At 43.8% G+C, this 22443-nt stretch overlaps 1 protein-coding gene across 7 annotated transcripts in view; it reads left to right on the plus strand.

Moving 5' to 3' along the window:
• NFATC1 (nuclear factor of activated T cells 1) overlaps nucleotides 1-22443 on the plus strand; it is a 118185-nt gene that overhangs the window by 53629 nt on the left and 42113 nt on the right. For 5 of the 7 annotated variants that reach the window (XM_072853474.1, XM_072853475.1, XM_072853479.1 and 2 more), the window contains exons 7-8: nucleotides 14493-14548; nucleotides 15840-15972. In XM_072853474.1, the coding sequence (XP_072709575.1) occupies nucleotides 14493-14548; nucleotides 15840-15972 (189 nt within the window). Of the gene's footprint in view, nucleotides 1-14492; nucleotides 14549-15839; nucleotides 15973-17607; nucleotides 17642-18642; nucleotides 20244-22443 lie in introns of those variants that run through there. The other 2 variants (XM_072853480.1, XM_072853481.1) reach the window with 2 other exon arrangements.

The following is a 22443-nucleotide window of genomic DNA, read 5'->3' on the forward strand; positions in this document are numbered from 1 at the left end:
TTTGCGTAGCGTGAAGGGAGGGAAGAATGTGACTGTCTACTTCATATTTACACTTCCTTCGCTGCACAGAAGTGGGTTAGTGTGACATGTCAGGAGCAAAGTCCTCGATCTGTCTCATTACAGGAAGGAAACCACATTAAAAGGTGCTTTCCTTCATACTTATTTCCTCTCCTCTTCCTTTATTGAGTTGGAAAAATTTTGAAGTATCGCATCCCAAAGGATTATAATGGTGATGCTACTTGCCCACCAGCTGGTACCACAGTGTGGATTTGGACACTGTCTCCCCTAGCATTAAGTACACCAAAAGCAGAATGTTCACTGTATAGCCTTAAGTTGCAAAAAATGCAAAACAGGGCCAGCCTTCTACTTCTTAACCAGACAGATACCTCCCTTGAGCAAAAGGAATTTGAAGCTGCACAAAGACAGCATATAGATAGAAAATAATTTATGTAAGTGACATATTTTAAACATTGTGAGAGATGAAGGAGTGTACTGCTGCACACTAGGTGTGTTGATGAGGAAGAAAATGATCAAAAGGTCTTGCATGTCACCCTGAGAAACTCCTGGGGTGAACTCCTTGGGTGCATGGGTTGGCAGGATGGACCAGTGCAGGAGTGTCTTCTCTACATGAAAGCACCACCAGAGATCCCCCTGCACTCTTCCCTCTGGCATGGAGTGGGGGGCAACGCTGCAGGAGTCAGTCAGTGAGCTGCTATCATTGAAGAGTGGTCCAGATCATTAAGTCAGTATTGAAAGATCTGATCTGAAACTGTCCTGCCTGGTTTTAGTAATCTCATGGTAGATCTGTTGTGGTTGCAGGGCAGTACTGCCTCATGGAGGTACATTGCAGGGGCCGAGCCTTTGAAGTGGAGAGTGTTCAGCATCTCCAGGAGCTGCAATCATGTCACTAGGAATGGCACACAAAAAGCAAAGTTTCTGGCTGGTCTGGGCTGAGCAATTTCTAGGGCTTCTGTGATGAGTTGTGTGCTATGTTGCCTAACAGCTTGATGCATTGGAAACAAACAAGCACAATGCATCATTGTCTTAGTGGCAAACTGCTCCGGCTCAATTTTTGAGCAGAGTCACTGTATTTAATGTCAAATGAACAAGCATTACCAGCCTTCACTTCTGAAAATCAACACGTGATGTTTCTTTCCCTTTCAGCTCTTGCACGTCTATGAAAGCAGGTCAAGAGAGGGAACATCAGCTTAGTTTCTCTTTCTCTCAGAAAGCTGGTTATGAAGTTTTGTGATTAGCTGGAGATATTCATAAGTTTTGCTGCTGTTACAGCTTTTGTTTTTGAATTTAAAATGTTAATCACGTTCCTAGTGGGTAGCAGCCAAACACAGCTATTACAAAGTAATAGATTACAGGAATCATTGCACTCGTAAAGAGAACGTATCTTTTATATAAAATTTAAATATTATACTACATGAGCTCATGTCTTCAGTCTTCACTCAGGCAGAGTCCGCAAGCCGGGAGGCAGTCTCCAGGAGCTTGTCTAATTCATGCTAGTCTGCATACTTAATTGGTTAATGCAAAGAGTTTGAGAACACTTTTTGTTTGCCTTTCCCCCCCGCCCCGCTTCTGTCTGAATAATTTCTTTAAGTCTGCCTAGTGCATTGTGGTCCGCTGAATGTTTTTCCAAGTGTGAGTCCCAAGCTCTCTGTCTTCAGGGCCAGCCTTCAGCTGTTGTAGTCTCTGGAGGAATGGCATTATCCTGGCCTCCTTTCGTGGGGAGTCTGTCTGAGCAGTGACTCATACAAGAGGGAATCCCTGAAGAATGATCAAATCAATCCTTCAGCTGGGGAGGCAGTGGCTTGATGCTTTCCGCTTAACCCCTTACTGGCTGCTTTTCAGCCAAGAGGCAAATGAAACAGAGAAAAACATACTTTGCAGCCCTGCGACTGTGTCTCACAGAGCAGGAATGAGGCAGTTGAGGGATGAAGGCAAAGCACACAGAAAGGACTGTGGGAGGAGCGCTGTGAGGACCTCCTCTGAAAGGAGAACCCCTTACAATGTGGTCCAGCACTCAGGCAGAAGGCATCCCTTTGGATAAATAATGAGTCTGTTCCGAAGTGGACTAAAATTTGCTCAAGTCTTTTACAGTACCATAAAAAAGTTCCCATGTGTTGAAATGAGTCCTTATTTTACAGGATTTTGGTCAATGTTTTATTGCTTGCACATCAGACCATATTTTCCAGTGATGAGCGATGGTATAAAACAGTCGTCCAAGAAACCTAGCGGTAGTAAAAATGTGAATGCTGAATGTGCTTTGGGAGATTCACTCTTTTAAATTCAGAATTTCCTTAGCCTGGGGAGTCCCACAATGACTTTGTCTCTTACAGATTATACTAATAAGGGTTTTTGTTATCTTCTTTCACTTTCTGTCTCCCTTTGTAGTCATACTTTTCTCTTCTTGAATTTCAAAAGGGTCTTGTGAGTCTGTGTGTCATGGTTGTTGAGTGCTAGGTTTAGGACATCCAATGCCTATCTGTTTGTCATCAGAAGAATTAGTACTTTCTAAAATATAAAAAAAGTCTTAAACTTCTTACCGGCAAGGGCCCTTGATGCCTGTATGCTGGTATTCACTGTGGAGGCAAAGTGTGCGTTTTAGTTACAAATGTGGATGAAATGAAGTTGGTGTTTGTTAGCTATGGGAGGAGGTGTTCGGCTAGGAGGGACAAAAGGTTTCCTGTCTAACACACGCATCTGCAAGAGCACGGATCGTGATCTGGAATTATAATAAAAGCCACTGATTTATTTACTTATCTTTTTAAAACTTCTTATTTCATTTCGATATTATAAATGTACCAGGCAACAAAAATCTTGAGGGAAGTTCAGAAAATGCAGAGGTGTTTGAAGATTATGTTTTAAGGACTATGTATCTGTCAGCTACCTTTTTTTGGTAACAACTTCTGCAAATGCTGTGTATTTGTTTTCAAAGCTAATTTTTTTAAGGTAATGTGAGTTACTGAACACAAAGCAGCACAAAAGCCTAACAGAAATGACCAGACTGCTGGCTCCTAGTATATCAGATTATGATTAGTGATCCATAAAACTGAGTGCGGTGGAATAATCCTCGTTTCTCTTCACTCGGTTCACAACGTTTCCTGTAATTGATGAGTGAATGCTCACTGATGAGACACAAAGCCAATATCCCAAGCACCAAAGCACAGGGAAGTTATGTGCCAGTATGTCTTCCTGGCATGCTCTAGAATGTTGTAGAGTTGCCCAAGATATTTTGGGATTTAGAAAGAGTCTTGCACTAAGATCTGAAAGAGTTAATCTACCCCGAAAATCGCTCCTTGCTCAAAAATTGCTCCTTGCTCCTGTAGCTAGAACGGTTTTGGCACTGGAACTAGCTCAAGTATTTCTGGACTTCATGGATTTGGCCAAGTCTAGACATACCTAAGAGATAAGGTTAAACTGACTGAAATGTTCATTATTAGCAAGTTGCAATCTATGGGAAGAAATGGATATTTGGTATATTATTATTAATTATCATTCAGTTGAGTTTCCACTAGTTACGTTAGAGCTCCAAACCCATTTCTTTGGTTTTGTGCTTAGTGACCAGAGCTCAAGGCAAGAGTTTTAAAGAGCGAAAAGGCGGAAATGTAACACCCAACTTTCAGTATAGGATTAGTTTCTCAAGTAACACTGGCTTTGACATTCTGATTCTGGGCTGTTAATGTTGAGAGCCATTTTGTCCTGGTCAAAGGCCCACATTTGAGCTTCCTTGTGACAAATGCCCCTCCCTGAAGATGCATCACTCTCTTTGATGGAGATTAATAGCCATGGACAAAATGGACACAATTTGTAACGCTATATCTCTGAGTAACTCCAGGCTTACAGACTTCAATGGTTTTGAACATGTTGTTAATTACTTAGCCTTCAAATCAACAGTAATCCTAGCACCTACACACTCTGTAACCTAATTGCATAATATCCTCAGCTATTGTGCCCAAAGCCTTTGAAACTCAAGTTCTGAAAGACAGAGAAATAAACAGCACCTAAGCAACATTTCCTCCAGGGATTTTTTCTCTTTTTGAGTATTTTCAAACAAAGAGTTTTTCAGATTTAGTTATTGCTTCAAACAGTTCATTCTGCTGTTGTTTTTATTTTGTTAAATGGATTTTTCTGTCAAAGCTGTTCCTCTTCCCTGCTGGAACAGGTTTTGCTCTTAGAACATGAAGGCGCTGATGTGGCATGGTAATAATTATACTAGAGCAGATGAAAGATGGCTGGGTGAAATCACCGAATTTTTTGGTGTATATGCCAAAGGAAATCATGCTTTTCTGTAAGTATTTCAGATGGGAAAACTTAGAGTTTGCCTCCCATTAGACATGTGGTCAAGCTTGGTCAGCCGAGTGTTTGCACAAAGTAAATGTGATATGGAAAAGAAGGAAGCTGGATTAATTTAAGTGTCCACTCAAGCATTTCACAGGTTTTTTTTGTTCCTCTCAAATTTCACTGTCTCTGGCAAAGATTAGAATAAATCAGTTGCTGCTTTAAGGTACAAATGTCAGTTTGAGAAATTCAGTTCTGTTTCCTGTATGTTGTGTGAGCAAAAGTTACCTTGTACAGCAGGTAACTCAAGTGCAGTATTTTAGCTTCAGGAGAACTTATAAAAAGTTCTGGAAAATGATATGTTGATGAAACATTTGAGTGGCATGTGGATGGAACGGATGTGTTGGAGAAGCATGTGGGCTTTTTGGTTTGACTCAGCTACGCTTTGGAGCTCAGGGTTTGGGGTCTGTTTTGACGTGATGTGATGTGATGGGGAGATGGGTGACCTGAGTCTTGGCAAAGCTCCATTTGGTAAAAGATCTTACATTCTCAGAGATCTTTCCATTGCTCTTTCCATTGCCAGTAGCAGTCACAGTTTGGGGGGCAACTGGCCAAAAAAGGGTCATGTTTCACACTGGTAATCATACTGTAGCTCACATAATAAATAAGCAAGTGGCAAAACTCCCTTTCCCCCTCTAGTCAGATGGACAGATACTACATAATTTTGTCTTTATCTGTCTGTTTATCCACGTTCAGGACACACGTTCCAGTTGGCAGTGAGCGGTTGCACGCTGACTCATGTGCAGTGAGGTTAAAAATTTTGGAAACTAGATAAACTGGAAACTTTAAAGGCATACAAGTTGGGAGCACAGAGTTCATGTGAAGGTCACTTGAACCTATTTCCTAGAGATGTATTGATAGCTGAAGGGGTTTCTGGCCACTGCCCAGAAATAGATATCCTTGGGCAAATAGTGTCATGAAATGGTGGAGTCATTTGATGGTGGAACCCTTTCACATGCATGAAGGAGCAGTGATGTAGATTGTAGGAAATGTCAGCACGTTTCAGTTTTTCCTGGCTGTTTAGTCTAGGGAATGGCAAAGACAGAGCGGGACAGCAGCCATACGCATGAGATGGTATCAGCAGCAACAAGCCTCATCCAGGGTGTTGCTCTCACAGTGAAGAACGAGGTCAATCAATCACAGATACTTACTGTGGACAACAGAGAAATAAGGAATAATCATATGGTCTCTAGTTAAAAGTCACTTGTCTGAGTAGTCCTGTAATTTTTAATTATTAGAGAAACTGTGACTGAATGCTTGAAGTTTATTCTTTCATGTCTTCGCCAGACTAAGTAGCTTCAAGCAGCTGTATCTGTGCAATCAAAGCTTTGTCTCTGAACTTTTATAACTAGCACAAGATTTCAGATAGTTTTTACTGTTACTGCTCCAGTAGGACCCTCTGTTCAAACATACAGGAATTCACAGCCCTTACCAGAAAGCTGAGAGTCTAATGAAGCAATCAGTGCCTAAAGACAGTAGAGGAAAGGAGTGTGGTGGGTTGACCTTGGCTGGCTGCCAGGTACCCACCAATCTGCTCTCTCACTCCCCCTCCTCAACAGGACAGGGGGGAGAAAATAAGATGAAAAAGCTCATGGGTCAAGATAAAGACAGGGAGATTACTTACCAGTTACTGTCACAGGCAAAACAGAGTCCGCTTTGGGAAAATAATTTATTGCCAATTAAAAACAGAGTAGGATAGTGAGAAACAAAGGCAAAACTAAAAACCACCTTTACCCCCTTCTCCCTTCCCAGGCTCGGCTTCACTCCTTCATTCCCGACTTCTACCTCCTTCCCCCAAGTGGCACAGGGGGACAAGGAATGGGGGCTGTGGTCAGTCCGTAGCAGCTCCTCTCTGCCTCTCTTTCCTCCCCACACTTGTTCCCCTGCTCCAGTGTGGGTCCCTCCCACGGGAGACAGTACTTCATGAACTGCTCCAGTGTGAGTCCTCTCCATGAGGTTCAGTCCTTCAGGAACAGACTGCTCCAGCATGGGTCCCCATGGCCGTAGTTCCTGCCAGAAAACCTACCTCTGTGTGAGCTCCTCTTCACAGGCTGCAGCTCCTGCCAGGAGCCTTCTCCAGGAGCATGGGCTCTGCACAGGCTGCAGGGTGGATATCTGCTGCAGTGTGGTTGTCTCCATGGGCTGCAGGGGGACAACCTGCTTCACCATGCTCTTCTCCATGTAGGGGAATCTCTGCTCAGGTGCCTGGAGCACCTCCTCCCTCTCCTTCTTCACTGACCTTGGTGTCTGCAGGGTTCTCTCACATATTCTTACTCCTCTCTCTCACAGCTGCTGCACAGCATTTTTTACCCCTTCTTAGATACGTTGTCAGAGAGGCACCACCAGCTTTGCTGATGGACTCAGTGTTGGTCAACTGTGGGTCCATCTTGGAGGCAGCTGGAGCTGGCTCTGTCCAACATGGGGGCAGCTTCTGGCATCTTCTTACAGAGGCCACCCCTGCAGCCCCACCGCTACCAAAACCTTGCCACATAAACCAATACAAGGGGATACCTCCAAAGTACTTAGGTTTTGGAGGGATCATCTACCTCTTTTGGAAAAGCACAGTTCCTTGTCTCCTATTACTTCCCTGACATCATTAAGAGTTGGTTCATGTCTCAGGTGGGCATCACAGGAAAAGTGGGGTGAGCTGAGGGAAGAGGAGCATGTTCCTTTTTAGGTCTGTGGAGGGAGTAAGTTTACACCTTCAAGAGCAATGTGGAAGAGAGTACAATGACATTTAAGAGAGGAATAGAGAGATAAGACATTTCCAAGGTGTACCTTGTTGCAGGGAAGCTGATGTCAAGGCAGATAATCAGAGGAGAGGAGGAGGGACCTCTAAGATTGAGCCCAACCTTCTTGGACAAGAGAAACAAGAAAAGGGACATGAGGGGGACAATGAGATGGAAAAAATAAAAATGCCACTCAAAAGCTTACTGTTTAGACCCTGCTAAAAAGTCATGAGGGGTTGCCATAATGTGATGTCTCTGGAAGATGAGAATTTGTGGCCATATAGATAAAATGAAGAGTTTGTGTCTTAAAAAATAATCAAGAAGGAAGAATTGAAAGCATTTGGATCAAAATTATGTCTTAAGATGAGAAAGAAGTAGGAGTAGCTATAGTACAGGTGGTGGTGTTGGCATCAAGCACAGAAGTAGAGGAAAAGAATTGTTCATGGAAGGAAAATTTGGAACTTGGTTTAAACTGGCTGTGAGGTTTGTTACTCCAATCGTCTCTGAGAAAATATGAGACAGATTAGACTGAAGAAGATGGACCAGGAATATTTTACTCAGTGTCAGCAGCAAAGTCAGAGATTCAGCCTACTAGAGGTTCCCAGAGGAAAGTAAAATTGTGAAGACAAGGAGATGACACAAACGTAACCAAAGACAGAGTGAAGTATTGTCATGACTGCTGGTGGTGGCTGTGCTAGATGTGCATGGTTCGACCTGCCTGCTCTAGAGAGATTTTGCAGGGATGTCAAGCTGCAGTTTTACTTGGAAGTTGAGTGTCTTAGAACTAGAATTACTGGGAGTTATTAAATAAAACCCTCAGACCAATGGTAATTTGAATAGGGGGAGGTGCCAGAGAGCACAAATTGCATAACCAGCTTCCATTCTGCTGAAAATAGGATCTGGCAGGTAATTCCAATAGTTTTGGCTCAGAATGAACCCCAATCAGTCAGTTGTCAGCACAATGCCTCCTTTTAATTACCTGGACTAAAATTACAGTTCATTTGCAAACACTTGAACTCAGAATAATTAAGTCTGTTAGACATACTGTGGTAAAAGCAGCTAAAAAGGCTCACCGTTCAGGCAAAGTGAGTCCCTCAGCTTTTGGCTTGCCCAGCTGAGCAGCTAGAGAGGAAGCGCATGTCTGGCACAGATGCCAAAGTACTGTAAGATACAGTTTGTACTGGGTTTTTATCACCTGTTTTTTTTATTGTTATTGTTAATTTTTTTATTGTTAATTTAAGGTAAAAAAGAGAGAAAAAGTAACTTGAGAGCATCACATGCATGACAGGCACACCTAAGTCTACATAATATTCAGCTCAGTCCTGCAAAAAGGTATAGCTGAAGGAATGGACAAAATCCATATGCTGCAAAAATGCTTATGAGGAAACACAAACAAATACAGCAGCTTTGATGTGGAAATACAGATAGGTCAGTTATGCATGAACCCTGCTGCGCATGGACTGATGCTTGTCAGAAGACATGCCAGGGATGGGGAACAAAGCTATGGGGGAAGTCTCTGTAGCAGGACAGTAGGCTGTGAGAAGGGCAAAAGAAGAACAGTTGGGGTCTTCCTGGCAAGGAAGAGGGAAATAAAGTAGGTGAAAATCAGACCAGCCGTGTGGTCTCATGGCAAAAGTAGTAAAAGAGCAAAGGAGAGATCAAGGTGGCTGGAAAGGCAGACAGAGACGAGGTGCTGGGCAGCAGACAGGCCGTGGCACCAGCAGGAGCAGTGGCAGGAGGTGGAGCTGCTCTGCCGGTGACTGGGCACACGCACGACCAGGAGGCATCTCTCTCCTCACAGACCCCTAAGAGACGGCAGATCTCGGGAGGGTGAAGTGCCATTGAGGCGGTCGAAAGAAAGGTCCTGGCCACTTACGTTGCAGATACTTACTCTCCTCTCCCTCTGCATTTCTGAATGTTTTCGTGCTCTCTTCCTGTCCCATATTCCCTGTACACCCCATGGCAGACTGCTTGGCTGGTGTTGGTTCATCCTTATAGCCTGTCCCTTGTAAATGTCTTTAAAACGAACATCGATGTGTAAACACAGGCATAGACTCCCACCCACAGATTATTGGACTTGCTGGTGTGTAGCTGCGGAAATGTTGTTCACAGCAAGACGCCTGCAAGACTAGCCTAGAAAAGTGCCCTGGCTCCTTGTGCCATCCCCAGATCCGAAAGGCTGCTGCTTCTGGAGCGAAATCCGGCATTAATACACCCATGCCAATGCATATCCGCGGCAGGTGAGACAGCGCCAGTGGGTCGTGCCCAGGACTGGCGTGGGGAGTACTCTCCTCCAAGCAACAGAGCCGCCTCTTCGCCTCTCTCATTGCCAGCCCAGGCACAGACCTGGCCCAACCTGCCCTGCACCCGGAAGCTGATAGCATCTCTGCACAAAACTGGATGATTCTTAAGTCCAAATGACAAGACTTTGCCTAAGTCTTCATCCTCTTCTCTGGCTGGAAACCCATCCTTTCCTTCTGGACCTGCTCACAGATCAGTCATCTCAGTGCCATGAGTGTACTTCCCAGGGAAAAGGGGTTGGGGTGCAAACTGAAAACTTGCAAATCCTTCACTCCTAAGGGATTTGAATATGCATTAACAGGGCCAAATAGGAAGGTAAACAAGCTTTGCAGAGCACCTCAAAATTACACTGTGTAATCATTCTGCATTGCATCTGTGCCCTGCCTGTTGTGGACATGTTAAAGTAATCTGGGATGTAATACAGGCATTATTGTTTAGGGTAATTTCACAATACATTAATCGAGTAGTGGGTTCCTTTGGGAGGGTAGAGCTAGTTTCACCATCTTATTTGCAATATATGAATGTAAATACAGATTTACAGTCCAGCCAGTGCAGTCAAACTCTGCAGGCTGGAAGAGTATAAAATGTACACTGTGTACAGGCAGTGAAATCCTAGATAATGTCTATTCTTCTTGTATCTCAAGTGGACACAGGACTACTAAAGAATATAGACTGTTTTAACCTCCTGTAGTAAAGTGAAATCACTTAAATATATCTGAACGCTCCCATTATGCCTGTTTCATAGAGGCAAGGTTTAAGTGGTTGCCAGATGTTATACCCTCCTGAGTTTCCAGGCTTGGGGTTTTTTTGGTACTGTATATTCCTCCCACTTTCTGCCATCCATCGGTCTGTAATGAAAGTTACACTGGTGATTTGACTGTTAGCTTGCGAACCCCTGGCACTACCCTTGCAGTTCCCTGGGGTACGAAGGTAAACCCAGCCCTGGATACCCTGGAGGATCTGTCCTGATGGGCACTGAGGAGGGGAAGACAGTACAAAAATTTCTTTGGAAAGTCTTTACAGCTCTTTGTGTTGCTCTTCCATGAAGAAAATCCATATATCATGGTCTTTAGGCTTTATGTGTGAATAACTGATGCTGCTAGATTTAAACAACTACTTTTTAGTGCTGCTTCTGTGTTAAAACAGGTCTCTACAGTACCTTTTTATGTGGAAATCTTGTAGCTGGGTGTGGTGGGGAAGCCGTTCAGTGACTCATACTGCAGGGAATTCCCTGATGAATTAGAGTATTTTTACTTCTGGACTTGTGCGTAGTTTCCTTTAACGCTGGAGCAAGCGGCTGATAAGAGCAGACTACAAAGGCCCATTCACCGTTCAGCTGCTGCATGTTAAAACGGGGTGTTTATGCTTTGCAAAGCTGAAAATCCACCCCATGTAACGCGGTAGGTTCACGGTATTTTCGTCATTAGCAATCCCAGGTGCTCCGAGTGTCACAGCGCCGAAAAAAAAAAAAGCCTGAAGCCGCTGGTGGTGAAGTGCACCCGAAGCAGGGATGGCTATAAATAACAGCAATTGGTCTGTAAATGTCAGGCTTCCTGACAAAACCCAGTGTCTTCAGCTGGCAGCAGCGCTGATGGCCACCTGTCAGTGGAGCACCGAGCCTGGGCGCAGTCGGAGACCCTATGCGAAACAGGGGGTTTCTCGCTCCCCCAGCACTGCCACACTCCTGCACTGCCTCTTTGGAGGAGGAAGGATTCGAGGGTCCTTCTTCCAGCCCTTGCATGGGTCCCCAGGTGAAGCCTTGGCTTTGTCGGGTCAACTGCTGCTGCTGCTGCTGGCACTGGGGGAGCAGGACACTCCGCTGGGGACTCTGCAGGGCTTTTGCCCTGCAGTTCTGTGTGCGGATGTTTTGTTTTTATTTCCCTTTTGTAAAAAACAACACAGAATAAAACACATCCAGTATAACACCTTGACACAACTTTTTAGCTATATAAAGAGATGTCTTTCTGTTCAAAATATTACACTGTAAATCTTAAAAACACCAAAACAAAGTCAGGCATTTGGTTTGGAGAAGACACTTCATATTACTTGGTGAAAGTAAATAGTGAAATGAAAGGGAATGAAATGAGACCTTTGGAAAAGCCGTTTTCTCCCTTCTCCTCCTTTCCTTGCTCGCCTGCCTCTGCCTCCCGCCCTCCCCATATAACAACTGCCCATTTGGGTAGGGTAATTCCAGAGAGTAAACTTTAACGGGAATGCCTGAAATGTGTCTGCTTCAGCTTTGTGTTATGTCTGTAATTTGAATTATTTGCATTTTGGAAAGGTATAAATTGCTCTGGTGTACTTTGGTTGGCCGGTGGCCAGGAGGGAGTTGCCTTGGGCCCCGAACCAGGCAGGCTGCTGCAGATGTGGCAGGCGTACAATGGAAACTTTTGTGGTCGAGCAGCCCTCGCTCCTCCAGCACACGCTGATGGGAGGCGGCATCCTGCCTGCTCGCCAGGGTCCCCGACGTATGGGCACTGGGGGCAAAACTGTTTTCTCCGGAGCAGGCAGATTGTCTTGGTGCTTCAGGCTCCCGCAAACCATTCCGGAGCCATTATTCCTTTCTCTCTCTCTCTCTTTTCGTTTGTGTTTTTTTTTTTTTAATTTCATCTGAACTGTATAAACCTGCAAAACATGTTTACTGTAAGAGGTTGACGTAGTGGTCTAAGGTTTCCCTCCTGGAGCTGGTCCCAGTCTGTGGGCGTTGAGATTTCCCTCTTGGTTCACCAGACGTAATATGAGGAATTGTCTTTTTTTTTTTTTTTTTTTTTTGTCTCTGCTTCATAACAACTTTTCCTCCATGTGTTTTTGTTAAATGAAATGTCACTAGCTGTTAATGAGTTGTCTATTCCCTGCGTCTTCCCTCTCTTCCCCTCAGTCACTGAGCTGCAATGGTCTGGACAGTCTCAAGGGAATTTCTTGGAGCGAAACCCGTATTGTTCTTATTAGCTTCCAAAGACAAGCCACGGCTCTGGATTTTTATTTTCCTAATAGTTTAGATTACAGCATTTAAAATATTTCTGAACAAACTCTCTTTGTCATCATAAAAATTTCAAAAGCGCGTGAAGGCAGTGCTGCATGAAGTAATTGAAAGATTAGCTAGAGATGGAGTTGTTTTGAATTTTACTGAAGTATCGGCAGGAAATAAAAAACAGAAACCTGAATCAGATCATTCGTCTTGCAAAGCAGAAATTAAGAAATAGCAAAAAAACCCTGAACTTCTGGTAATCCATTTACAAAGGCAAATTGACCACATGTTAACTACTAGTCAGGACGACTGTAGATTTAAAAAAAAACACCACCAAACCCCTTACAAAGCAGAAGTTCCTAGACTTCACAAAATGTGTGATAGTGTCAGTGTTACATTACTTTTATAACTGATTGAATTAATTGGGGGGTGGGAAGGGAGGGCTACAGGAGCTCTATAGGGAGGGGGTGGGAGATAAAGGAGGCTGCTCCCAGGCAAGGGATGTGTCCTGGCTTGCTGAATTTCAGTCAGCTTTTTCTACTGACAGCTCCAGGGACGCATCTGTTGGATAAATTGTGAAGTGATCGCCAGTCCTCCTGAGAAGTCTGCTTCAATTCTGGCACTCTCAAAAGGCATCATTAAGGAGACTCGAGCATAGTCTGGCTGCTCCTCTCCCCGCAGCCAAACGTGGCAGTACCAATTAAAGGGATTCCTTTTCCAGCATAAAAATTTAAAATGTAGGAAGAAACTAAGGATAGATCTGCTAATTGTTTCCTGCAGAAAGACCTGCCAAATCCACTGTGCTATTTGTGCTGCAGCTTTCACGTTGCACTTCTTTAGGTCCTTTCCATACATTAAAAAGAAAGGGTTTTTGGACGTTAAAACAATTGCCAGGGCTAGTCCCTCACCAGCATTCCTTTCACAGTAGGACAGCTGTACACAAAAATATTATTTACAGACATTTGTAATAAATCAGGCAGTTCTAAATGCGTCACCTCCATCCTGGCCATGAAAGCGAAGAGAGAAGAAAAAGTGCATTCACTCTTTTACCTTGGCAAGAGCTGTTTTTCTAAGGCAGGCCCACGTCTATGTGATGAAGTTCAAAATAGCTAATATTTGCATTTGCATGTCCCGATGCTGCAATAAATATACAAAAGAGATTACATAAAGTCTCATTTTCCCTTTCATTCTGGTGACATCTGACAATGGTGGGACTCATGAAGCTGCATGTGTCCCCACTGCCCAACTTAGCAGTCTGCTTGTGGCCTTTCATACATGTTTGTGTTTTTCTAGGCCTGCAGAATGGAAACCTTACGTTTTGTATTATTTTTCTAATTTCTTTGCTGTTGAGTTTTGAAGCCACGAGGAAGGAAGAAAACCTATTATTGACCAGTGACTTCTGTATCAGTGAGGCGCAGGAAAAATGACCAGCCAAAATCAATTTCTTCCAAAAGATGGTTCCCCAGAAAAAGTGATAGCTGTGGCTTAAATTTATGTTTGCTTGAAAAGAGAAATACAGTAAATTAGGAGGACCCAACACACCACTAGAAGCAGCTCCAGAAAACTGTAGGTGGGACCACTGTAGCTGAGCTAAACCAACTTTAAAATGGAGTCAAAAGCTATTTTTCCCAGCCTATGGCCTTGCCTTTTGATCCAAGCAGCAGAATTATGACAAGACAGACTAGGATTATATTAAAATGAAATACTGCATGGCTGAGGAGCTTCCTTAATACTACTTGTTTTGTTTTGTTTTGTTTAATATTAATGTTGAATATGACTTACTGCATAGGTAGTGATCAAAAGGCCTCACAGGTAGCAGTATTTTTGTCTGAAACTTTGGGAAACTAAGGTGTAGAACAGTTGCATATTTTATCCAAACTAGTGGCAGAATAAACTCCCAGTGGCTTTACCCCATCACGGTATCATGCGCTCTGGATTGTGGTTCCCCCTTTCAAAAAAGCTAAGTGGACTCCCATTGCGGGTTACCCAGATGGTTGGGCAACGCTTGGCCAACGCATTTTGAGAGCTGGTTTTCATATATGCAGTTGCCCCTTCAAAGAGAATTTTTTGCAAAAGTCATTCTTCTGTAGGCTTGGGAGAAGAAAAAAGGATGGAACTAGATATCTTTTTCTTTTGTCTTTTAGATGGTCACCATGTGTGGGAAATGGAAGCCAAAACCGACAAAGAAATGTGCAAGCCAGTAAGTCTGCCTTAAATATTTTAACATCAAGATTAAAAATATATATTGCCTTCTCCAGCACTGTTACTAAAGAGGGATTTCCAAGGCTTTGGCACTGTGTCTCCCCACTGAAACAGAACAAGTACTTAGGCCTCCCCTCCTGGAAATCTTTCTTTAATGGGAGTGTGGGGTAAAAAGCCTTCATTGGAATCTATCCCGAAAGTAGGAGAGACCATTTGGAAAATATTTTTTCATTGTCCGGGATGGGCCAGCCCTGTCTGCTCATCTTCTGTCTTGCTGGGTCAGTTCTTCCCTTTGCTCCCAAAGCAATTTCTGATCATTTTCCTTGGCTTTCGTCTACCGTGGCAGAAGAAATGTGCATCCCCTCACAGGAGATCAGCCCCACGGTTGGAGAAGTGTGGCTCCCTCAGCCATGACTATAAGTGGGAAATATGGCTATTGTTCCACCTCTGCAGGAATATGCAACAGTTTGTTAGCTGCAAACCTGCTGGAGACATGCAGGCAAACAATTTAAAGACCTCAGCTGAATGCAGGCCAAATGCTAAGACGAGCGTTCCCTTTTATTCGTTCAAAAAGTGCCAAGGGAGGTTTTGATGGTCATAGCAGATTTCACTGTGCATTTGTGTAAGCTGATGCCCTAGCAGCTAAGTCATTCCTTAGCCCCATGCTGGAGCATTTGGTTTCTGACAGTGGAAGATCATCTACACGCTCTCCAGCCCTTCTTTCTGTAGCACTAGATGTTCTTTGCAAGATCTCCCATCCATAGAAACTAGCATGCTTAAAACTTCCTGAGTTGTTATATGAAAAAACATTTCACTGTGGAAAATGGAAATATTTGAATAATTATATGCCTGTCCTAATTCTCCTTTCAAAGGAAGTTGTGTTAGGGTGAGATATACTGGGGATGACCTGCCAGCCGAGCGCTTGTGCTTTCTCCTGCTGAGTTAGAGACCACGATTTGGTTGTGGTCCCAGATTCTTGCCAGAGGCAGGAGGATAGACCCTTGTCCATATGCTGTATCGTATTTGCTGTCCAAAGGGAAGACGTGAAGGCTAGTGATTTTGTAAAAACCTGAGCTATACTAAAATCTTATTTCTCTACTTGTGGAGTCCTTGGCATGGAGGATACTGGGGGTGGCGGGAGGCCATCCCTGCCCACGAAGTTCCCTTGCAGAAAGTATGTTCCTCCTTGTGAGCCCAGGCGCCTCCTTCTTGGGGTTAACATGTGAATACTATTGTACAGCTCGACTGCCTTAGTCATGTCTTGACTTTCTGATTTGTTGCTTTTGCAGAATTCATTGGTGGTTGAGATACCACCTTTCCGCAATCAGAGAATTACCAGCCCTGTTCAGGTCAACTTCTATGTCTGCAACGGAAAGAGAAAGAGAAGCCAGTACCAGCTTTTCACCTATCTTCCTGCTAATGGTAACAAAATATATTTCTTATCTCTGCTAGTAAAAATGAGAGATAATGATGATTACTTAGAAAGATATATGGCTCTGATAATTCTTTAGTAACCCAAGTAATTTGGAGGTATACCTGGTGCCATAAAATGAGAGTGAGACTCAAACCATGAGAGCTGCCTTTTCTCTGCTGCCCATTTCTGCTTCTCTGCAGATAATTTTCTTTTTTATTGGTGGCAGAGACCTGTTGGAACAAGGACTTTTTCTGCTTTTGGGAGCTGAAGAGCCCCAGCACAAACTCACATATGTAGCCACAAATTGTGAACGTGCTGAGCTCTCTGACAAGTTGCTGTAAACCCTCAGTCTGACTTTGTGGCCCCAGAGGGTACGTTGCATTTGAATAATACTTCTGAATTCGCACCACAGCATTGTAAGTGTGCTGGGCTCCAAGCTGGAGGTGGTGTGGGGATTCTCCTTCCAGTCATCCTGCACCTCACTGTCTCATGCGGGGTGGAAATAGTGCTCCAGGCTGATGCCGCTCTTGGGTAGCAAGGAAAAGCGCAGTGTGGATGGAGATTAGAGTGCTCCATACAAAATGCTCCATGTATAGGAAATGTTCAGAAACACGTGCCAATTTATTTTGGAATATAAGCTTATATTGGTGGCTCTGAAGTGACAATAAAGTACTCATGCTAGCTGTATTCCAAGCAGGCTTGTATGAATATTTTAATAGCAAGTAAATTTAGATATTTTTTTACTATTATTTGAAATGGCTCTTCTTCTGAGAACACTTTTTTGGGGAAAGTAGGCAAAAAAGGTGGTTGTTTTGTTGTTTTGGAAGGAAGAGGAATTAGAAAAATGATTAGATTCATGCTTTTTTGTAGACTTTCCAAGTGAAAATAGTCCTTCTGAGGGAAATTCCCACAAAGCAATACTTGAGTCGTGTCACATGACTTGAAGAGACCTGCCAACTTTTTGCAGGTGAAATCCCATAAAATACACATTTGGAATTTCACGTAGTTAGCTTGCATGCACTCCAGACTTTTATCAGGACTTTAATTTAAAATAAAAGTACAGGAAACCTGACATGGGCAACTGACTGCTTATTGCATATGTGCTGTGTAGCTGTGCTTCACAGATCAGCCTACTTATGCAAACTTCATCCCCAGTGGGTATGTCTGTATATATTTAAAGACTGTTCATTTCTTAAATTGGAAAGAAAAAGAGTTGTTATTCTCTTGCACAACACTTTTCAGCAACAAAAATCTGGTGCAGAGGCCAACAGGTATTGCCTTGCCACCCAAGTTACCCTCATAAGTATTTCAAATACATGCCTGTTGTTAACTGCTGTTTATTAAGCAGCATCTTTCCTCTCCAGCCTTTACATAGGCCATTTTTTACCATTTTATTCTAAACCATGGGAATAGTATTCACTGCTGCAAAGTTGGTTTATGCTACCACCATTCTGAGTTTGAAACATTTGATATTTCATTTGATGTGAAGCTATGGGAATAGCTACCTAGTGACAGGCAACAGGGAATCAGCCCAGACTTTATTCTGCAAAGACATGTTTAATTATGGTAATTATTGAAAACATTGAGAATCTTGTTTAGTCTGCTGTACTGATTTAAATTCCTGTGAAATCCTTTCATTTCAGTGTAGGGAAACCTGAAAGAAAAAATATAACACCACAGTAGCGGAAAAGGAAGCAGGTATTGAATAGTAAATATGCCTTCCCCCCATTCCTGTTTGGTTCTCCACTCACGTTCTCTTAATATATATGTATATGTGCATATACGTAATTGAAAAACATCTTACGTTCTTTGCAAACTCTCTCATAACAGTGGTAAGAGTGAATGTGCTTCTGCAATCATCAGAATTAATAGTATAGTAAGTTTTTATTATGCCTGTGTTGTAGCTGTAAGGTTTTGCCCTTATGTTGCTGGTGGTTGTTTCCATCGTGCCTTTCAAAGATAGATAGGATCACCTTGACTACATATTCAGAAACCATGCACAATGACTGAATTGGTCATTTACGCTGCTGTATTTCTAGGATTCATTTTAGGATGTTCTGCTTTGTTTGATTTCAGTCACAACATTCTTTTAATGTTTCAAGACATTGTAGAAAACCAAAGTTTAGCTTATGAAGAAAAAAATAGTTGAGTCAACAACCACTGTGTGATTAGTGTAAAAATAATATAAAGGAGATAAGCACTATTTTGGTCCAGGTAACACTTTGTCTCTTGTTTAAACAAATCCCATGAACATAGAAGGTGTACGTTTTTGACAAGCAAATGTCAGAGTGATCATCAAGTGTAAGATGTGGGTTTACACAAATCAGATGGTATCCTGTAAGCTTCTTCTCCTTCTGTGCTTTAGGACTAGTCAAAATGCTAACATTTCAGTGCCTACCATAATTTTGCAGGTGTTTCTGCATGAGGGATCTTTTAAAAGCTGCATGACACACATTAGACATATTTTACAGCTCAACTGGACTGTGCCAAAGCAAAATACCGTATATGGACGAAAGCCTAAACATTGTGTGAGCCTGCTGGCCGTGCTCCTGGGGTGGGTGTGGGCACGCACAGATGGTGCAACCAGCGGGAGAGCCATGGGCTCGCTGTGCAGTTCCCACCCTGACCACAGAGCAATAGGGTTTTTTTTCCTGTAGCTCCTGTTTCTCATTCCCTAGGGGAAAACAGCCAGTGGATCCAGGGACACGTGGCCTCACTCATCCCACCTCCCGTGGATGGTCCTATAGCATCTCCATGGAGTACAGCTCTCTGACACGCAGCCAGCACAAGCTGCCCTCTCCAGCAGACTGTTACGGTTTCGCCACTGTAAGGCTTCTCCTGTGCTGCGGAGATATGGCAGGATTGTACTTTTCCACTGTGTTAGCTCAAGTGTTTTGCAGAGCAGAGACTTACTTGGTGAAGACGAGTTCCTGCCTCAGAAAGAAACAAACATGTTGTAAAAATGAAAATCTTACTGCTCTGTAAATGAGAAGTTTAAATAACAAAACAAAACAGAAGGTAGAGGCTTCACAAATGACAGCCAAGGTCTGGAAAACGGGCTTGCTTAAGTCTTTGGCTTGGGACAGACCGTAAACCTAAGTACTCATAATCCACTTTTAATTGAAATTTTGATTTACTGTTCTGCTGAATTTGAGCAATCCCCAAATCCTGTATTAGCCTATATTGTACAGAAATGACTGTAATGTCATTTTTTTTAGTGTTGCTTCATATTACGCATCGCTGAGCAATTGCATATCAGTTTTGTCCTGGAGCCTGCAGGCTGTAGGCTCTTGAGACTTCTCCCCAGACATGCCTGGCACAGAAATATAAGTAGTTCCCATACCATTCTGGCACAGGTGAATTCCCGCAGCTCATATGGTAAGTACTAATACATTTTGCATTGCCACATCCCATCAGAATTTGAGGAGGAAGGCACAGGACCGGACACTGCAGTCAGGAGTCTGAGCAAAGCACAATGAGCAGATGCTTGGATATTCAGCTTTTAAAGTCCCTCCACTGCTGCAGCTCTGTGCAGGCGTGCTCTGCGGCTCCGTTATGTGCAGCAGAACATTTCAGAAGACCATTGGTGAACCCTGCATTTGTGAACCCTACCCTCTAGAAAAAAGCTTGGTTTTCATTTCTGTTTATGACTGCATATCATTTTGCTTCTATGAATTTATTATACCATTGGCCCATATATGCATTTCAAACAGGAGGAATAGTCTTCTGAAATCACTAGACATAAGCGGTAGCATTTGAGGTATAAACTAATCTGGAGAGGCTGAAGAAGCACACAAGCAATCAGACATGTATGCTGTGGTTCCAAATCCTGTGCTTTCATCTGCTAAGAAAGCTGAAGGAGTTCTCCAGGTCAGAAGACTTTAAACAACACACTGAATGATAAGGGTTAGATCTCTCTTTATTCAGATTTCTTTTAAGTAGGTACATCAAAATAGAGGAAATGTGTTCAAGAACTTACTTGTCACAGATAAGAGCAAATGCTCTCTATGATTTCTGTTATCTAATGAATATTGATATGAAGAACGGTGAACATAGAAAAGTTTTTCTTTGAATTTTATTTAGACAAGTAGTGATATTTGACTAAGCAAAGACAGGCTAGTTTGTCTAGGAAATATTTAATAAGATGGAAACAGGAAAGTTGATGTGTTTCTTTTACTGGAATGAAAAATACACTTTTGCAAAGAGCTGATGATAAAGTATTTCCAGTTTCTGTTTCTGTCAGGCTTCTTAATTGTCAAAGCATTATTAAAAAATCATTTCACTACTTCTAGTATTTATTATAATGGTGTGGATATGCTGGGCAGCTTTTATTTTGAGATGCGTTTCACCACCCGTAGGGCTAGATTTCCAAGTGCACAGCCTTCACTCGTAGAGCCAGCTTTTCTGCAGGTTTTTTGCCACCCTGCAGGCACCTGCACAAGCCCCCAGGGTGCTGAGCTCCTCTGAAAACGTGGCCACGTAGGCAAGTGACTTGATGGGGAAGGAGGTCCTTTGGATCTGTGGGTACGGAGCTGTGCTGAAACCCCGTCTGTGGTGACTAGATGTGCCTTAGTATTGTTGTTTACAGCCCGGTGGCATGAAAGGTGGGCCCGTGCGAACCTCATGAAGTTCAACAAGGCCAAGTGCAAGGTTCTGCACATGGGTCGGGCCAGTCCCAAGCACAAATACAGGTTGGGAGGAGAATGGGTTGAGAGCAGCCCTGAGGAGAAGGACTTGGGGGTGTTGGTTGATGAGAAGCTCAACATGACCTGGCAATGTGTGCTTGCAGCCCAGAAAGGCCGCCGTATCCTCTGTCAAAAGAAGTGTGACCAGCAGGTTGCGGGAGGTGATTCTCCCCCTCTACTCTGCTCTCGTGAGACCCCACCTGGAGTAGTGTGTTCAACTCTGGGGCCCCCAACATAAGAAGGACATGGACCTGCTGGAGTGAGTCCAGAGGAGGGCCACGAACATGATCAGAGGGCTGGAGCACCTCTCTTATGAAGAAAGAGAGTTGGTGGTGTTCAGCCTGAGGAAGAGAAGGCTGCGGGGAGACCTTATAGCAGCCTTCCAGTACCTGAAGGGGGCCTACAAGAAAGCTGGAGAGGGACTTTTTACGAGGGCATGTAGTGATAAGATAAGGGGTAATGGCTTTAAACTGCAAGAGGGTAGATGTAACTTAGATATTTGGAAGAAATTCTTCACTCTGAGGGTGATGAGGCACTGGAACAGGTTGCCCAGAGAAGTTGTGGATGCCCCATCCCTGGAAGTGTTCAAGGCCAGGTTGGATGGGGCTTTGAGCAGCCTGGTCTAGTGGAAAGTGTCCCTGCCCATGGCAGGACGGTGGAACTAGATAATCTTTAAGGTCCCTTCCAACCCAAATCATTCTATGATTCTATGAAAGTGAAGCTCTTGGTGTGCTTCTGAAAAGGGTGAGCAGTGCCCACTGCGCATTGCTGTCAGCATCCTCCTAACTTCCTGCCTCTGCTCTAAAATTATCTCCTGCCTGCCCTACAGATGAGTAAAATCAGCAGTTTTCTAGTGATTGCATTGAGCAGCCGTGCCTCTGTTTCACCTCGGCTCTTCCGCCCACAGCTCACTTTCTAAGTTAAAAGGCGACATCGGCCGCCTTAGCAGAAAACAATAAAATGATGATGCAAAGCATTGCCACTCTGATGTGACACAGAGCACAGCTTTTGCCGATCATCTTCTGACACCTCTCACCTCTCGGGTGTTTGTTGAATTTTCATGCTCAAGGCTGGCAAAATTATTAGCCCAGCCATGTCTGCAAAATGGTGGTAATTTGGGGGCGGTTGGGGAGGTGGGTCCAAATTTAGTGCCTGGGTTGTGAAAGGATCCTAACCTGCAGCATATGCAACATGACCGCGGCAGTGCCACAGCAGGCAGCGCCTTGCAGCTGGCCTGAGGAGCCAGAGGAAGGGGCATGGAAGTCAGTGCATTATGGAGTGCATTACGCCCAGGCCCGCCTCAGGTCAGTGCCGCGTTCCCGGGGCCGTGTGAGAGGGGACTGAGCGTGGCCAAGTCAGGCCTGAAGCCTCGGACCTGCTGGAAGTGTTTCCATCCAGTCCAGGGAGCAGCTGGGCTGCTGCAAAGCCTGTGCAGATCAGGGCAGGGCAACAGGAGGGACGGGGGAAGGTTGGCCCCTGGGTATTTTTTTTAAATTTTAGGTGAAAATATGAATCACGATTGCTCATTTTTACACAATGCGCTGTTACAGTTTATTTCATTTTGGCTGCTAGGTGGCTGACTGTTACTTTTGACATTTAACAGAGTAACAAAAAGCAGGCGAGATTTTGTCAGAGTCCTGTTTCCATTTAAGAGGATCACAAAATTCGTCGTTGCTGGGCGCATCAGCCCCTCTGCTTCCTTCCAGCAGCCGCACGAGAACACACATTGCGCTCACCAGCGTTATGCCCTCGGGTGCTTTTGCTCCCAGTTGCTGGGTCCCCACTAGAGCTGCC

Source organism: Ciconia boyciana, chromosome 2, assembly GCF_034638445.1.
Source record: "Ciconia boyciana chromosome 2, ASM3463844v1, whole genome shotgun sequence".
Classification (NCBI taxonomy): domain Eukaryota; kingdom Metazoa; phylum Chordata; class Aves; order Ciconiiformes; family Ciconiidae; genus Ciconia; species Ciconia boyciana.